Source organism: Eptatretus burgeri, chromosome 1, assembly GCF_056783735.1.
Source record: "Eptatretus burgeri isolate ZD-2024b chromosome 1, Ebu_testis_v1, whole genome shotgun sequence".
NCBI lineage: Eukaryota > Metazoa > Chordata > Myxini > Myxiniformes > Myxinidae > Eptatretus > Eptatretus burgeri.
In genome coordinates, this window is record NC_140961.1 from 73,696,230 (window position 1) to 73,715,495 (window position 19,266).

The 19,266-nt window shown below is 40.9% G+C and overlaps 1 protein-coding gene and 1 long non-coding RNA gene across 3 annotated transcripts in view; one reads left to right on the plus strand and one right to left on the minus strand.

Annotated features, from left to right (window-relative positions):
- The window catches only part of LOC147034752 (pancreatic lipase-related protein 2-like), a 65,874-nt gene that overhangs the window by 10,682 nt on the left and 35,926 nt on the right, over positions 1–19,266 (plus strand). Inside the window, exons 3-7 of the mRNA XM_085888269.1 lie at positions 4,197–4,322; positions 5,071–5,205; positions 7,858–7,966; positions 13,240–13,359; positions 14,053–14,172. Coding sequence (XP_085744395.1) covers positions 4,197–4,322; positions 5,071–5,205; positions 7,858–7,966; positions 13,240–13,359; positions 14,053–14,172 — 610 coding nt within the window. The remainder of the gene's footprint in view (positions 1–4,196; positions 4,323–5,070; positions 5,206–7,857; positions 7,967–13,239; positions 13,360–14,052; positions 14,173–19,266) is intronic.
- The window catches only part of LOC147034753 (uncharacterized), a 33,211-nt gene that overhangs the window by 7,321 nt on the left and 6,624 nt on the right, over positions 1–19,266 (minus strand). The gene's annotated exons all lie outside the window — the stretch shown is intronic.

Sequence of the window (19,266 nt, forward strand, 5' to 3'; positions counted from 1 at the left end):
GCCGAGCTGTCGACAAATTTTAACATGCTTGAAATTTTTCGACGTATGCCAGCGTATGACTCACACGTTCCGCATAAGCTGGCCATAAGTTGAAGGCACGTTACGCGATCGTTGACACACGTCGACACACGTTACTTGTAAGTTACTCATAAGTCGAAACACGTCGAGGTAATGTTTAGCGTCAGTGTTTCAGACTCCATGTTTTTTTTTTGTTTGTTTGTTTTTTTGTTCTTCGGTATGAGGGTGATGTTGACACTTCGATTTATAGTGCGGTTATAATATAATATAATTAATAGGCTGCCGCTCAACGACTTAAATCATAACCGCACTAGAAATCGAAGTGTCAACATCACCGTCATGCCGAAGAACAAAAAAAAAAAAATCATGGAGTCTGGAACATTGATGGATTCCTCCTGTGTGAACCCCATTTTTATATACGAATTCCCCTAAACGCTGCCAATACGCCATTATACGGTAGCTGTAAGTTAGTAACACGTTCAGTAAGTTCTGTGGTTGTCCGGAAGACGTCAAATACATCTACATACGTCAATGGGCGTTGGAGATACGTTACACATAGGTTCAAAGCACGTTACTCATAGGTTCAAAGCATGTTACTCGGGTACGTTAGAAAAGGTTAGAAATAAGTTTCGGGTATGCTAAACATTACCTCGACGTGTTTCGACTGATGAGTAACTTACAAGTAACGTGTGTCGACGTGTGTCAACGATCGCGTAACGTGCCTACAACTTATACCAGCGTATGCAGAATGTGTGCGTCATACGCTGGATACGTCGAAAATTTTTCAACATGCTGAAAATTTGTTGACATACTCGGCATACTATGACGTATGCCAGCGTGCTTCAGCGTGCTCTTAACGTATACAAAACTTACCCATAACGTATTCGACGTGTGCCAACGTATTCAGCAAATTTTTCATACGTCGGCATATGTTGGCATACGTTGGCATACGTTGGCTAAAACGTCAAGGTGTGACAGCGGCTTGACACTTCGATGTCTAGTGCGGTTATGATTTGAATGGTCGAGCTGCAGCCTTTTAATAGGATACGCCACGTGATCGTTGGCGATACGCTGCCGCGCGCTATGCATAAGTTAGACTATCGTTGGGCATAGGTTCTGAACGCCGCCAACATGCTCAGCATTCGTTGGTATAAGTTATCTATATGTTATCGAAACGTTCTGTGTACGTTACTAATACGTTATGAATACGTCCAACTCGTTATGAATACGTCCAAAACTGGAAAAAAAACATCAATAGTTCAGAGTACGCCAGCGTTTTACATACATTTTGATACCTTGCCATACGCTGGCTAAAACGTCAAGGTGTGACAGGGCCTTAAGGCAGTAGATTCGTCGAGTTCTGACCAGTCGATAAGAGGAGCTAGCTTTGTGGGGTGATGCTGTGTCTTGTCAAGGCTTTGGAGTCACAGAACCAATCTTGATTTGCATTCAACACTTCCCTCTTTGCTGGTAGAGCTGGATTTTAAAATGCAGTTTGCCAGGAAGTACTGCACTCAGGTACTGCTGCTCTCTGATCCCATGTCCCACTCCTGAAGCTGCAAGGCGAGCTGCCCATTATTTACAATCGGAGCTTGAAGGTCAGTGTGGGATCTGGTGTTGAACGCATCCAGATGTTTTCATTCCAACATCCACTGCAGAGGTCTGTTGCCATGGTTCAGTTCTGATGCACCCCAACATAATTTTATAAGCAACTATAATAATTATTTTACCCCTTACATAATTATTTAATGTGGGAATACAGTTATCAAACCATTCAGTCAAAGCCTTGGCAATGTTTGGTGCGATCTGACCACAACTTTCTTCAAAGCACATTCAAATTCCTATCCTCGGTGCCCAGCCCCGCATTACAAGAAATTGCCTTTCAACACAGTTGGACTGAACTGAACAATTAACTTTAACCTGCTTTTTAACCACATTTTAAGTACCTTTTACCTACAGCTCAAGTATGTGTTATAATGATCCATAACAATGTAGAAAGGGCAGGTGAGGCTTTCCACCTTGTTCAGGAGTTCAGAGAGAAGTGGTTCCCAAACTTTTTTGTCAATGACCCAAAATTTGAAATCGGTCGCCTCACAACTTAAATGGTGCCAGTACCTACTTGGTACCGGTACCTACAATAACAAAAATTGTCGGAGAAAACGCTTTCGACGTGAATAGAAAACCATCAAAAACTGGCATTTTGAGGGTTTCCTTTTCAAGTTTGGGTTGCAACCCTGGGGTTGGGAACCCCCTGATCTATGAGGACAACTCCAAAATCAAAACCTGCATCCTTTCAGCTGATTGAATTTGTGGCACACGTTGCACTAGTGTAGCATTAGCTTCCTCGGAGAGGAGAGTGGGAGAGGCTCTGCACAAACCTCATCCACTTAATTACACTCAATGTGCAGGCTGTTCAGTAAATCAAATCAACCAACAAATCAGACCACAAAGGTCTGTGGTGATGGGGAAGTGGTGAAGTGGGCAGGTAGAGGATGCTACCTGCAGTCTTCAGTCACAACCTTGCACATAGCGTAGCCTCAGGGTGGTGGTCACTCTCCTCAGATCGGGGCAGATATGGAGTTCATATCCTCTTAAGGTGACAGATTAGACATTTTGAGGTGCAGTGCTGCTCTTCCCCAATTTGGGGAAGGGGAAGAAAAGGAACATTAAACACAGCCGCCTTCCTTGCATATACCTTCCAGCTCACTGTTCCTGGCTGGTCATCCAATCACTGCGGTCAAAATTGAAGAAAACTCAAACTCAAAGGCTAACTAACCACTGTATGACACTCGGCTCATGGAATGTTAGAACACTTTTAGATAATAATTCAAGACCTAAGAATGGAATAGCCCTCATAGCCAAAACGCTGGCCAGGTATAATATTGATGTAGCCACCCAAAGTGAAACAAGGCTTGCAGAGGAGTCTCAGATTGAGGAAGCAGGTGCAGGTTGCACATTCTACCGGATTGGCAAGTCCAAAGACCAGCCTCAACAGTTAGGCATGGCCTTTGTTATCCGATCTGAATTGGTACGTAAACTCGACTCATGGTATCAATGGTACTTCGAATGAATCTTGCTGAAAACCAGTATGTAACACTCATCAGCGCATATGCACCAATGATGATACACACAAACGAGGTCAAAAAAGTATTCTACAATGATCTCAGCAGGATCATCAGAGGACTACCTCATTAGGACAAACTCATCATCCTTGTGTGTATCCACCCCTGTCTGTTTCTTGGCAAAAGTATTTCGAAAAATATTTCGCTAAGTATGTTGTTCTGTTGCATCTGTTTGTCACACAATTTTTGTCCACAATTTCGAAGCAATCGTTCTGAAATGTTTTTGTGTTTGTTGGTGACCGGCCAAGGACAGCAACACACATTTTTGATCAGGATCCAGATACTATAATTTTTAAGTGATTCCTCACCATTGATGGATAAGACCACCAATGATATTGAGCATGACATCACAAAACGTTGTGGATAGGTTATGACAAAATTTGGTGGAGGAGCTGGGTCGGTGACAAGAATAAGCTGATTAGATGTTGATTAAGGTCTGGATGGAGATCCGACTCATCAGTGGGATAGAAAACATAAACTGTTCAGCCTGGTGGAGGTATGTGTCCAACTGAGTGCCATTCCAATTACCTCTGCCACCAGATGTGGGTGGAGGTTATGTGTTCACCCCTGTCTGTCTGTTTGTCTGTGAACAGGATATCTCAAAAAGTTGTGAGCGGTTTCGGACGAAAGTTTGGTGGACAGGTTGTGGTGTGTCACAAGGAAGAAATGATTCGATTTTGGTGAAGATCTGGTTCTGGATCTGGATACAAGCTTTTAAAAAACGTTTTAAGCGATTCTTCACTATTGAGAGATGGGGCCAAAGACGATAGAGAGCATGATATTTCGAAAAGTTGTGCACAGATTGAAGCAAGATGCACGAGTTGTTTAGGCGACAAGAACAAGGTGATTAGATATTGGTTTAGGTCCTGATGCAGATCCGGCGTACCAGTGGGATACAAAAGAAACTGTTCACCTTGGTGGAGGTATGCACTCTACCAAGTGCCGTTCCAGTTGTAACTGTTTTTTATTGTCTGATGGGAACAAAAAACTGCTATTCTTCATTAATATGTTGAATTAATACCTCGTTTAAAAAAAAAATTTTGGACTCTTTTGCAGCAAATTGAAGCACGAAATCCTGGCACCATCAACTCCTCTAACTTTGAAGAAACAAGACAAACAGCATTTGTTGTGCATGGATTCATTGACAAAGGGGATGAATCATGGTTGGAGGACATATGTAGGGTAAGAATCCTTGAGTAAAAAAAAAACAAACAAGAAGCTAATGTCAGAATTGTTTAAGCTTGAAAAAATGTAATTGGGGAAGAAGGTGGGAGGATGTTGAGTGCCGGTAAACTGGCATCTGGAGAGTGAGAAAGTTCTTCAGACTCAATGAATCCAAGAATAAAATGAAGTGAAGTATGTATATGAGAAACAAGTGATGAAGCAGGGTAAAGATAATATAATTTTAATTCTCCGAGAGCATATGGATGGAATATTGTGTGCTCATCTTTAAGAAAAGTAATGTCGATCAGATTGTGTCAATCTATTGCTTCTGTTCACTAAATTATTTGAAAATTTTGCGTGTCCATTAACACTGCAACTGTAGGTTCCGTATAGTGTCATATATATGCTTTTGTGTTACTCGTTTAGGCAATCCAAAAGGATATGTGGTTACCATGTACTGCTGATTTATTCTTATTCTGCACCCTTTGTTCTTATCCATCTCTACATCTATCTTCACTCACTGTCTACCTTCCTCGCTCCCTTCAATTCATCCTCTTTCCATCCTTTATTCCAATAATCACAGCTACTTACAATTAGTCTACGAGGTCTTTGTCCATAATTTACTGCATCAAAGTTATCTTTGTTGTAATTGTAGAACAAGACATAAAGGGTATCCTCATTACTGGGAGCATCATTGATCCTTTCAATGGGGTGGTTGATGCTGACATGTTAATGATTATCTGATCCTGCTTTGTATCTCTTCCAGGCAATGTTTTCTCGGGATGATGTGAACTGCATTTGTGTGGATTGGGTGGGTGGATCTCGTACATGGTATAGCCAGGCTGTCAACAACCTAAGAGTGGTTGCTGCAGAGGCTGCTTTCTTAATTTCAGTATTGCAGGTGAGCTATTCCTAGTTCTTTCAACACAATGAAATGTCATCTTTGTTTTTTTTTTAAATGAAACTTGTTTCTGTTTTTAATAGCTGTTAATATGACCATTATGTACAAATTCATGAAACAGTGCTCTTTTTGTCTGATATTATGCTATAATGCTGCACCAACGGGATGGTATATTTTTATTTTTGGAGAAAATGATCAATATTGTACAATCACATTAACTACTATGTATTTATTGGTAATTTGGTAACTGGATAACCAAACATCATGAAATATTGGCACATCATTGATCGGATATTGAGTTATAAAACTGTTATACATATATGGAAAGGAAGAATCATTTTTTGCTATTCTGGTGGTAAAGTCAAAACTTTTTTCTTTTTCGAGCAGTCCAGTGCAGCTCTATAATTTTGTTCAATAACACCATGAAGATCGATTCCAAAGTGAGCCCCAGTCACATGGACAGCATCATGCATATCATCCCTTTTCCATTAATAAATATTAGTTTCTACTTATCAACAAGGAAGTAAATTCTGAACATGTGGAATGTAATCTGGTTCCGTATCAATAAATGCGTTTTTTGGCAGAAGCTTATTTATTTGTACTGCCTTATCCAAATATATTTATTCAGACCGTTCCGGATAAGCCGGAGAGAGACACCATAACAACGCACTCATAGTTATCTCCACCACCCAAGGTGGAAGGAGGCTATGATTTCACCCCTGTCTGTCTGTTTGTGACTTGGTGAAAATTGTTTTTTTGACAAGTATGTTGGTCTGTTGCGTTTGTCTGTTTGTCACAGGATTTTGGCCACAGTTTTCAAGCAATCATTCTAAAAAAAAAAAAATCTGTTTGTGCAGGTGACCGGCTAAGGACAGCAACGCTTGATTTTGGTGAAGATCCGAATCCGGATCTAGATCTGAGAATTTTTAAAGTGATTCTTCACCATTGAGAGAACTTGGGCCAAAAACAATATATAGCACAATATCTCAAAAAGTTGTGGACGGACTCGGACGAAACTTGGTGGACACATCGGGTGTGTGACAAGGAAGAATTGGTTCAATTTTGCTGAAGATCCGAATCTGGATCTAATTATTTTTTAAGTGATTTTTCATCATTGAGAGATACGGCTAATTTAACCAATATATTGTCGCGTCCAGGGGGTTAAGTTAATTATCCCAATCTCCCGACCCAGTTGTCATGGACGGGGCAGTTAACACCGACCTGGATGTATAGCTGAACGATTTCCCTTGGATATTATGGCGTGCGTGGGATGGGAGGCAGTGAAGCACGTACCAGAGGCGTTCACCAGGATGGAAGCACAAGGGTTTATACTCAAACCCGTAACGAATAGACAAACACAAGCAAATTTAATAAATAAGGGTTTAATGAACATAAATAAAATATTTATAATGGAAATAACTCAAAGCATGATAATAAAAACGTGAAGTAAACTAAACCTAAATTTGAGACGTCTTCACACAGATACAGAGACAGGCAAGGGCAAAGATAAAATCAAAGAAAATCCTCCCTTTATTCTGGCACTTAGCTGTGTGTCCAGTGATGATCTTTTAGGAGCTTGGTGATCGAACTGCATAGTTACTGCATCGGAAACCGCACCCAAAATGGCGCCAAGGCGCTCTTTGCGTGGGAAACGTACATGAGGTAATTTGTGTGGCGGTATTCAACGCCAGCGCTCACCAACCGCCGTACAGTCTTTTCACAAACGAACTTGCCACACCATTCCTCTCTAAGCACCAGGTCTGCTCACAACCATGGCCTGCCTTCTTCCTTGAACATGCAATGGGATAACGCCAAGTTATCACTTATCGGCTACAATCTTTAGATATTGATGATCCTTTTAACAGTCGTTTTGGTTGTTTTACACTGAATAAAAAAGTTATAGGGCATGGTGTTTGTGAATATCAGACTTCCGAAGACGTCTTTAGGCTTAGCATAGCACCAAAATGGCGGATATATGATTTTCCTGCTTACAATTGTGGGTGGAGTCAGGCCAGCTATCCAGCCAATGGGTTTTGACTGGAAAGCTTCAGACGCATGCAGCCTAATTATGTTTTTAAGTTATAGTGATGTTTTTGATTTTATGAAAAAAAGTTTAAATGCAAAATACTATTACAGTTCATAAAAGGTTGTGTGATAGTCTTCATTTTTAGCTCGCCTGTTCGAAGATCAGAGAGCTATAGCAATACCCCCGGCATGAGCGTGAGCGTGAAAATGTTAAAAGTTTTTGGTGCAAGTTATTTCCTTTCTAATGTTTTTATCTACCACACTATTTTTTACTGATTACAATACATAAATACATATATTGCTTTAAAATTATTTGGATCAGACCACTGCAATGCTTTATAAAAAATATTATTAGACTAATCTTTGAGCGTCAGCGTGAGCGTGAAAATGTTAAAGTTTTTGGTGCAAGTTATTTCCTTTAGAATGTTTTTATCTACCACACTATTTTTTTACTGATTACAATATACAAATACATATATTGCTTTAAAATTATTTGGATCAGACTTCACTGCAATGCTTTATAAAAAATATTATTAGACGAGTCTTTTAAAAACAGAAAACGATAAATGTATAAACAGGCGAGCATTGGGTGGCTTTGACACCACTCTGGTTATGTGTTGTGGGCAGGATACATACGGATATACTGCAGATCAAATATATCTGGTAGGACACAGCTTGGGTGCTCATATTGCTGGAGAAATAGGAAAACGCATTCCTGGTATAAAGAGAATCACAGGTAAGCCTCTTGATCCGACTATGTTAAATGAGGCAATTCTCTGTATGTATGTATGTACATCTGAAAATCATAGGTCAAAAACAGGGCTGGCCCGATCTGCATCAAATTTGCACATGTTAGGAGTACCCAGCGTTAAGTCGTAGATGTAAGAATGTAAATTCCAACTCAGTCGCAATCTGTAAACAAGAAAAACAGAGAACTGCCCACTACTAAATGCAATGCTAGTTTTGTGACTGCTCTTAGTGCACAGAGTAGATTCCCTCAAAATTTTGAGCTGGCAATCTATGCTGTTTTTTTTTTATTATCATTATTTTTTACAGGATCTGAGTCTTGTAGTGGAGCTGCCACATACACATTTCACACACATGGACATACAAACAAATACACGAGACACAACACAGGACTGTTGGATGAGACAAACAGCCACTGAATTTGGAGGAAGTGCCGTCACTTCCCAGGGCACTCTGGATTAAGTGAAGCCACAACAATGGCACCACCTTTCTCACCACACTCAGCTGTACATTTCCTCTTCCTCATGGATGTCAACCTATGGGGATTGTCCATGCCCTTTCAAATGCTGAGCGTGGTCGAGCAAGGAAGCAGCATTTACCCTTTTTAAAGTCATTGATACGACTCAGCTGGAGTTTGAACCACCGACCTCCCAGACTCGGAGCAGACCTTTAACCATTACACCACAGTTTTGTCGGATAATATCTAAATCTCCACCCCCAAACTGTTATGCAATCTTGAACCCATGTGCAGCTTCACAGTCATGATCCCATCTCACCATATAGGTGTTGGACCCTAACTCCAAGTTGATACTATCTGCAGGCATTGAGAAGCAACTGAGAGATGCCTGGTGAATCGCGTAGAAATCATCAAAATCATGACAGCAGTGTGCCTTTCAGCATTAATGATGAGGACACCAAGAAGAAGAGACATGATTAAGAAGAATAAAAATAGGACTGTGCATCCTGAAGCTCATCTAGATCAGGAGCAAATCACTCAAAGACCTACCCTACACCCTGATTTTTTGTTTTATGCCATGAACAAACTTTGGTACATCAAGGGTGATGAAGGTTGTGGTCAAGTTTCATCGACATTGTGTGTGTAGTTTCGGAGAAGAGAGCAAATACCTATTTTGAGGGGTCAACCCCCTCCCCCACCCTCGTAGACACCCTTAATGAGCGCAGATTTTGATATGGTCAATACACCTTCGTTCGACATCAGATATGAAGCTTGTGGCCAAGTTTCAACAACATCATGTGTTTGGTTCCAGCGATAATGACAAGTATTTACGGACTGACTGGCTGACTGACTCACCTACAGACACTGCTCAATCACATAAGCTCACCGGACTAAAGTCCAGGTGAGCTAAAAATTAAATAAAATTCAATTATGTTCTCAATTTTCAACTCAAAAATATATTTTTTGTGCTAACTGTATGTGCATGCAAGCACGTGTTTATACAGGTATAGGGCATTCAAAATGTTATATGAATGAGAGGCTCAGAATATTGCAAGACATACCAACTTTTCAAACTTTCCAATATCAAAGAAAAAAAAAATCAAAACGAAATAAATACTCCCTTATTAATTATAATCAGCCTCTTCCCTCTCTTCAGACCATGATAGAATCACAAGATAGTCAAACACTTGGAATATTTTCAATCCTGACATATCTCACACTCTCACTTTGTTTCTCCAAAAATACCATCTAGCAAACCCTCCCATATACTTCATTAACAATCCCCAGTCACTCAAACTTTTGGGTCGCACTCAGCCATGATCTTTCTTGGGTAAACCACTTATCAAAGGTGGCCTCCAAAGCCAGTCGCCGACTGGGCATCCTCTGTCATGCAAAGTCCTTCCTCGGTACACTTGATCTCTTATCCACCTACAAGGCCTTCGTCTGCAGTTTGATGAAGTGCTGCTCTCCCCTCTATGGCTGGCACCCCATCTCACCTTGCTCAGCTTGATGCCATCAAAACCAAGGCATTTAAGATCATTGGAATATCCCACGATGAAGCAGAGTATGTGGGCCGATTGTTTTCACATGGCAGACAGGTACGTGGTCGTTCTGTCTTCTCGCACCTCCTTTCTGGTCTTGTACCCTCTGCTCTTCCCATGCTTTGTCCGCCCTAGGTTTCTACAGGCCACATGCGATCCACCAGCAACCCTCTTCTGGTGAAAGTCCCAAAATCTAGAATCACTGTCACCTCCACTCATTCGTTCCTCTTTTTTTCCCCACCTGTGGAACCAACTTACACATTCTCTTGAATGTCATTCTTCCCTCCAGGTATTCAAGACAGCTGTTCACAACAATCTCAGATCATCCATCCCCCATCCAAAATCAAGATAATTTCTACCCCAAGTAACCCTCGCATGTCCATCTCTTTCCACGGTTCCAGTTTTGCCGACCTGAGAATTTGCTTCTGCATCCACCTTGTTCATCTCATGCATTCTCCAAACATCCATCCATTGGGACCATACTCTGTGCAGAGCTTTGGTGCTGCCTAAGCAGTCTCCTTGACTATTGGGCACAATCCTGAACAGGTCACCACTCCGGCACAGTATACCAGCAAGCTGGCACTCATTTTGCCAACCTCAGAAGGATGACAGGCAGAGTCAACCCCACCTGGTATTAATTCAACAGCCGAGGGGGATTTGAACTCAGGATCCGAGGATCCCAAGCCCACCACCCAAACCAGCATCCTCCCCTACCACTCATTCTTCCTCACATCTCTTATTTGTCCAAGTCTCCCTCTATTTTGTCTCTCAACCCTGCTGTTGGTGTGTCCCCCCCCCCCTCTCTCTCTTTCTGCTGTTCCTTTTGTTCTGTTATGTCTTGATCCATTTTATCTGTGAGCTCCTTCATGAGCCTTGACATTGTATCCAAACAAAAACCCAAAACCAAAACACTTCTATTTTGGAAAAAAAAGAAAAAGAGTTGTCCCATTGGCTATTCCGAGTATCCCATTTACAGAACATTTTGAATATCCCTTGTATGCTGCAGCTGCCTTTGAATTGATTATTTATTGATCTCGATCTCCAGCTCCCCTCAACTAAAATTGGATTCTGCTCCCTTCTTAGAATACCATTCCAGTGGCCTTTTGATGGAGGACAAAACCACTCCATTCTACACTAAGGATTGCACCACTTATAATTGGAAAATGATACTCTTGCAAAACAGACAGCGGAGGGGGGATACATGGGTAATTTCCATGCTCATCAGCGACAGGCTTGCTCCTGCGAGCACAAAATAAAGTGCTGGTTTGTCCAAAATATCTAGTTGATGTGATTTGCAACATTTTGCCACACCAAATAGCCATGTTATCAAGCTTAGGCAGAGTTTTATGTTGTTAATGTTTGCCAGAAGCAAGGGAAGCTCAGCTGGCAACCCATCAAGCTTGGAGATAAGAGGACCTTTAGTGACTAAGGATATTCGTCCTTGACAAACCACGTCACATTTATGGCTTCGGAATGGATTCCTCCAGAACCTGCTAGTGACTCAATATACTCTGGTTATTTCCCCCAAATATCAGAAAATTGTGCCTTATTCTTCTGAATGTCGTTTTGTGATACATGGCCACCAAGACCAACGACAGCCAAAAATAAACCTTTCCAAGCATTTCAACTCTCACTCAGATTAACCTTGGAAGGTTGTGCCAAGTCACTGGAAAACCTCTTTAAACCTCTTTTATGAATGTCCAAATGCTGTGCCCATTGTGAGGCATGTGAGAAATGCATTCCATTTCACTTCAGGAACTATGGTCAAAGAGAGAAAAAAAATCGACCAAAGTTTCCGTGTCCACCAAATAAACCATAACAAAGATTGACCTGGAGACACAGCATCATAAATGATTGAAGTGCTAAGATGGAAACACTAAACAGACCAACTGTCACAAGTGAAACGGTATTTATCTTTCTGAAATCACAAAAGCTAATATTGATGTTATGAAGCAAAATCTTGCCACTTGTCATGTTATTTCTTACGAGCAGAGACCCGCAGAACATCCGCGCAATGTAAAATGTGACTTAAAATCTTCAACTCTCCTTCCACCCTCCCCTCACAAACCCCAAGTCTTCAAACTCCACAGCTCAGGCCAACCCAAAGTCCTTATCTGTCCGCCTCCCAAACGCAAAGACATCAATCCCCTACCCACTTCAAGCCTTCAAACCCCCTCCTCTGTCCTCCCCTCTTCACCCTCATCCTGCTCGTAAAAGCGGACGGGCATTTCCACATCGAAACAGCGGAATATTTAACGCTTTCCCCTCCCATGCTATCATGCTTCACTGACTTCACAGAACCGCATTTGAAACGGCTCCGCCGGTCTACAGGTCAAGTTTTATCAAGGTCGTCTGTTCAATTCACAGTCCCGCGAGATATACGGAAAAGATATGCGACCATGAGCAGGTTAATTGTGCCAATAAACGACCCGAAACCAACTATTGTATGGACACATCATGAAAAGTAAATAATATCCTCAGATAAAGGCTTTTATAACGATATTGTCGCCGGGTTTAAGCCCTGCTTAAGATAACGCCACATAGTTATTTGGGTGGTGCATAAGACAACATGTATAAGACCACTGCCTCGATTGCTGAGGCCTAACTTCAAAAGGACCGTGACGCCTATCGGCATCCTTTTAAACTGCTGCTTTGATTAGTTTATAATTATGGGAAAACTTGTAGGGAGGGCATGGTGATTGTGAATATGACACCTCTGAAGAGTTATTTGACTTTGCATATCAGTAAGCCCTCGTCAGGCAAACTGTCCAACCAATGGGTGAATGTACATATGGACAGACACACGGACAAGCGTGTTATTAAGATGTTATAATGGGGCTGGCAGGAAGGCCGAGAGGTACGCACACTCGTTTCTAAGCTGTCTCGCCTTGATTTGAATCTCGGCCCAGCTATAAACTATCATACCTGTGTCTCACAGGCAGGGTGATTCATCAATGTGTGTGCCGTCCCCTTGGATGGAAGTTAAACTTGACATCCCATCTGCTGGCATTAGTTGGTGAACGTTAACAATCCCATGGTGTCTTTCCTGAAGAGTAGCTGACCTGTCGACAGCACCATGGCCAAATTACAAACTAATCCTGCCTTCCTGAGTTGGAATGGTGACCCAGCCAGGATTGTATCCGAGTAACTGCTTCTGCAGCACCAAAGCTCTGCTTAGGACATGGTGCATGATGGTGATGACGTGACATACATTTACGTCAACAGGTTTTACTCAAAAGTTTATTTTTCTCATTAATCACACAGGATTGGACCCAGCTGGACCTTTCTTTCAGAACTGTGACCCTTTGGTTCGCTTGGACCCTACAGATGCTGACTTTGTTGATGCAATCCACACAGACGCCGCTCCAATGATCCCGGACATTGGTAAGAAACAGAAATGCATTCACAGAACCTCTGGGTGGATTTATTTCTGCATACCGCAAAGCAGAACGTGTTTTACAAAGATATGTTATTGTGACATATTAGACACCGATGAACTGCCAGCTTTGATGCAATAGGACAGTGTGGATAATAACATCGACCAAAATCATAACACACAACTTCCCATCTCACTGCAATGATCTGAAATCAGTTTTCCAGAGCACAGACTTATTCCCAAACAAATCACTCTCAGACATCTTCGAATGTTGATTGAAGATCAGTGTCTGCCATTGAACTTGCACTTTCTCTGAAGGAGAAATATAACAATATTTCTTGATATGTAACAAAATAATGTGGTTCCTTTCATCTGCACATGTCTTTAAAGTCTGGTGTGGGCTTAATGGTTAAGGTGGCTGGCTTAAGATATTTGCATGTTGAGTTTGAGCCCCTGTCATGCTGCTAACAAGTAGGTTGGCTCAGCCTGTCATCCTTCTGAAGTCGGAAAAATGACCCATTCAAGTATCTTGCATCGGAGTGGCGACCAATCGAGAATTGCGCTCATGAACCAAGGAACATTGCCTCAGCATCCCCATGCCTCTAAAGACATGAAAGTATTGGTGCTTCTTCTTAATGTATCCTGACTGTCACCATACTTTTGGTTACATAGTTTTCCTGAACAATCTCCCTTTTTTGCAGCATTTGGAATGAAGCAGCCAGTGGGACATGTTGATTTTTACCCTAATGGTGGAGAAGAGATGCCTGGTTGTGAAAAGAACACTCTTTCAACGATTCTCGACATCGAAGGCCTCTGGGAAGGTGAATTATAACATTTTCAGATAAATTGATTTTTTTTTTAATCGAGCTCTTCAAGACTTGTTCATCATCCATATGGGAGAGGCTATTTTCATCATTTTGTGTGTCATTGTGCAATGGGTCTATACTACACATAGATCTACTTAATATGGATAAATAATCTTCAGATATATTGCAATCTATATACCCCGGTACTACTCTGCAGTTAAAAGCTCTTTCTGATATTTGCATTAATAAAATTAGAATAACATTGTTTGATTCAACGATAACAAGTGAAGAAGGCACAGGTTCTGTGTCAGCATCTGGGGCCAAAATAAATTGTGTTTCAAGATAACATTTGCAGCATATCTCTCAGGCCTTGCAACATATCCCAGACCATGAGCTCAAGTAGCACACCTGGGTGGCCTTCGACACAGCTTGACAAAGTTATCAATTTAACCTTTACAATTCAATCTGTAATTTAACCATAAATTGATTTGATACATTGGATGTGCATTATGCTCAAGTTAGCCACAACCATTCCTCAGGATGTGTTTGTCAGCAACAAGATTTACTGTGATCTAAATCGTCTATTACAAGGACATAGAATAAACTTCAATTTCAGAGGAGGCCATTCGGCCCATTAAGCCTGTGCAATCGGACCAATATAAAAGTAACCGCTCCCTCCCCCAATCACCTTCACCACTACTTCTAGATACCGATCTCAATTTTAAAACTATCTTCTGTTTCTGCTGTCACTATGGTACCTTTGTTGGGAGACTTCGATGCATTTACGACACTAAGTGCAAGATCCCTGCCTTACGACAATCCCAACTCTCCTCTTCTTTACTTTAAAACTGTGGCCCCTGGTCCTGTCAGTGTCTATTCTGCTGAAAAACTCATCTGCACTTATTTTGCCTATACCCTTCATTATCTTAAACATCTCTGTCAGATTAAACATCGCAATCGCCTCCTTTCTAACATCACCTTTCACTTCCGGTTCCGGTTCTTGAGCGACGGCGGCTGTTCCTCTTCAGGGTCTCTGCCAACTTTCTCAAAGATAAGTTTTCTGGTCGTTTTTGTCACGTTTTTACTGTTATTTTGTTAACCTCCGCCATCCAAGATCGGAGGTTACTGTTTTCACCCCTGTTTGTTTGTTTGTTTGTGAACAGTATTATGGAAAAACTCAACGGATTTCGACGAAACTTGGTGGGGGGGGGGGTTAGGTATGGTCCAAGGATCATACCATTAGATTTTGGACTTGGTCCCCCCCCCAAAAGAAATTTGAGAAAAAAAAATTTTTTTTTTGCATTTCTAAATGTTTTAAGTGATTTCCAACCCTCCCCCCCAAAAAAAATTGTTTAAAAAAAAAATTTTAAACTTTTTTTTCAACAAAATTTCGATTTCTTTTTTTTGCATTTCTGCATGTTTTAAGTGATTTCCAACCCCTCCCCCCCCCCAAAAAAAAAAAATTGGAGAAAAGAACTATAACTCTGTCAGCACTGTTGACATCATATTTAATGAATAAGATATAAGGTTCACTTGAGTGACCCAGCAGTATTGGCGGTGGAGGTTTTGCACTCTCCCGAGTGCTCCCCCTCGAGTTGATGGCGGAGGTTACTGTTTTCACCCCTGTCTGTTTGTTTGCTTGTGAACAGTATTACGGAAAAACTGGACGGATTTCGCCGAAACTTGGTGGGGGGGGGGGGTTAGGTATGGTCCAAGGATCATACCATTAGATTTTGGACTTGGTCCCCCCCCCCAAAAGAAATTTGAGAAAAAATTTTTTTTTTTGCATTTCTAAATGTTTTAAGTGATTTCCAACCCTCCCCCCCAAAAAAAATTGTTTAAAAAAAAAATTTTAAACTTTTTTTTTTCAACAAAATTTCGATTTCTTTTTTTTGCATTTCTGCATGTTTTAAGTGATTTCCAACCCCTCCCCCCCCCAAAAAAAAAAATTGGAGAAAAGAACTATAACTCTGTCAGCACTGTTGACATCATATTTAATGAATAAGATATAAGGTTCACTTGAGTGACCCAGCAGTATTGGCGGTGGAGGTTTTGCACTCTCCCGAGTGCTCCACCTCGAGTTGATGGCGGAGGTTACTGTTTTCACCCCTGTCTGTTTGTTTGCTTGTGAACAGTATTACGGAAAAACTGGACGGATTTCGCCGAAACTTGGTGGGGGGGGGTTAGGTATGGTCCAAGGATCATGCCATTAGATTTTGGACTTGGTCCAAAGTCCAATATGGCCGCTATGGCAGCCATTTTGAAAAAAATATTTGAATTTTTGTTTTTCATTTCTACATGTTTTAAGTTATTTCCAACCAAAAAAAAAATTTGTTAGAGAAAAAAAAAAATTTTGCAACTTTTTTTCAAAAAAAAAAAAAACTCGATTTTATTTGAAAAATATTTGAATTTTTTTTTTTTGCATTTCTACATGTTTTAAGTGATTTCCAACCCCAAAAAAATTGTTCGAGAAAAAAAAAAATTCGATTTTTTTTTTTGGCATTTCTACATGCGCGTCAATCAGTTTAGTTTATTCAATCGTGGTTCAGTAGAGTCTGATCCGTTTTCACCTACAATGACTAGGATATCAGGTTCACTTAAGTGACCCAGCAGTATTGGCGGCAGAGGTTTTGCACTCAACCGAGTGCTCCCCCTCAAGTTATCTCTGTGTTTACTGTGTGTTTCTATTTCAGTCTTGTGTTAAAACAATTAATTGTTGAGTTTTTATCATATTTTCATGTCGGGTTTCCTTGAGGCCTACCCTTCTTCCCGTTTGTGTGCACGATCATGTTTATTGTATTTTCTCCTTTTTACAATCAGTTTTTATTTTCGCCGCTTTTCCCTCCACCCTCCTTCCATCCTCCCCAACTATACGCTCTGTTTTATGTCTTAAAAAAAAAACAACAAAAAAGCTTCTCTTCACGTACCCCACGTAATCACGTGACTTCCGGTACCGACTCTTCTTCCTCCATCTTCTGCTGATCTACCATCTTCCCCCTACTTTAGCCGATCCAAATTCACCATACACCTTCACGCATTTTTCTTCAACCTTTCCTTTACTGAACCTTCAACAAAATATATATTCTTTATTAATTTTAACCTCTCATGTTACACCTCCCGTAACCATGTGTTTCTCCACCCCCCCCTCTTCTTCTTCCTGAAACTTTCGTCAAACTATGTAGTCTGGGAGCTAACAGATTTGTACTACATCTCGAGTACAAAAGGTTTGAGAGCAAAGTCATTAGATGGTGGGATGGGGACCTCCGAATGGGCATTCTTAAGTTTTCCAATTGGTGCATTACGTAGGGGGCGCTGCTTGAAGTAGCCGCCAAAATCCGTTTAAATTACATTTTGAGTACATGAATCAAACTGGTGCCAAGAGTTTAATTTTGGCACTATGATTACCAATATGTAATTCTTAAGTGAAGGATTTGGTGTAAAATACATTTAAGAACGGCCTAAAAGGGGGCGCCACTGTCACGTTTCAATTACATTTTGAGTACATGAATCAAACTGGTGGTAAGAGTTTAATTTTTTTGGCACTGTGGTTACAGATATGTAATTCTTAAGTGACGGATTTGGTGCAAAACACATTTAAGAACAGCCGAAAGGGGGCGCCAATGTCACATTTAAATTACATTTTCAGTACATTATTGAAACTTTGGAGAAATAATGTTGAGACCAATCTGATGAAGGATCAGTAATTCTTAAGTGACGATTTTGGTGCAAAACCCATTTAAGAACGGCCTAAAGAGGGCGCTATTTTTAGCACATTTAAAACACATCTCAAGTACATCAACAAAACGTTGTGGAAATATTCTTTTGACCTTCATAATAAAAGGATCACTAGTTCTTAAGTGATCATTTTGGTGCAAACCCCATTTAAGAAGGTGTCAGATGCAAATACTTGTTTTCATGACATTAAGATCAATACAAAGCAGGTGAAACAAATGTCATTTCTTACTGAGTAGCCCTCTGGCTCTGGGGCAGCATGCGAGAGTTACCACATGTCTGAGCACTTAGTCTGGAGGAATATTGGTTTTCCAATATAGCAGAACATTGTCATTTCCAAGGTTGTGACAGTATTACTGGATTATTTTGAATACGTTGCCTGATATAGCTGAAATACTGCTAAAGGCCCGGTCACACCTTGACGTTTTAGCCAGCGATGGCAACGTATTAAAATGTATGTAAAACGCTGGCTGACGTTGAACTTTTGATGTTTTTTTTTTAAGATTCGGACGTATTCATAACATATTAGTAATGGACACAGAACGTTTCGTTGTGTTATAGATAACTTATACCAACGAATGCTGAACCTGTTGTCGGCCTACACAACCGATGCCCAACGATAGTCTAACTTCGGCATAGCACGTTGCACGCATCGCCGACGATGTCGTGACGTAGCCTATTAAAAGGCTGACGCATAACGATTCGAATCATAACTGCCGTAGAAATGGAAGTGTCAACATCGCAGTCACACCTTGGCGATCTTGCCAGCGTATGCCGACCTAAGAAAAATGTGTCTAAAACGTTGGGGGCACGTCAAATACGGTATGAGTAAGTTTGGTATACGTGAGTAGAACGCTAAAGTACGCTATCATACATCGTAGTAAGTAGAGTACGTCAAGAAATTTTAAACATGTTCAAAATTTTACGACGTACTCGGCGTATGACACACGTTCCGCATGCGATGGGGATAAGTTTTACACACGATATGTGGACGCTTACACACGTCCACAAAGGCTACTTATAAGCTACTCATAAGTCGAAACACGTCGCGGTAATGTCTTTTTTACGCGAAACTTATTTCTAACTTATGTTTGACGTGCTTTGAACCAATTCTTTACGTAGTCCCAACACACATCGACGTATGTAGACGTATTCCAATGACGTCTTCCGGTCGACAAAAATAAATAAATGAACGTGTTTCTAGGTTACAACTGCCATATAAAGACGTGTTCCCACCAGTTTTGGGAATTGGTATATAAAAATGCTGCTCATAAAAGGGAACCCAACAGTGTTTGAGTTCCTTTTTGAGTCGATGTCCATGTCAGCAGTAACAGTATCAGTATTAGTATTCGTATTAGTATTAGCAGTAGTTTGTTC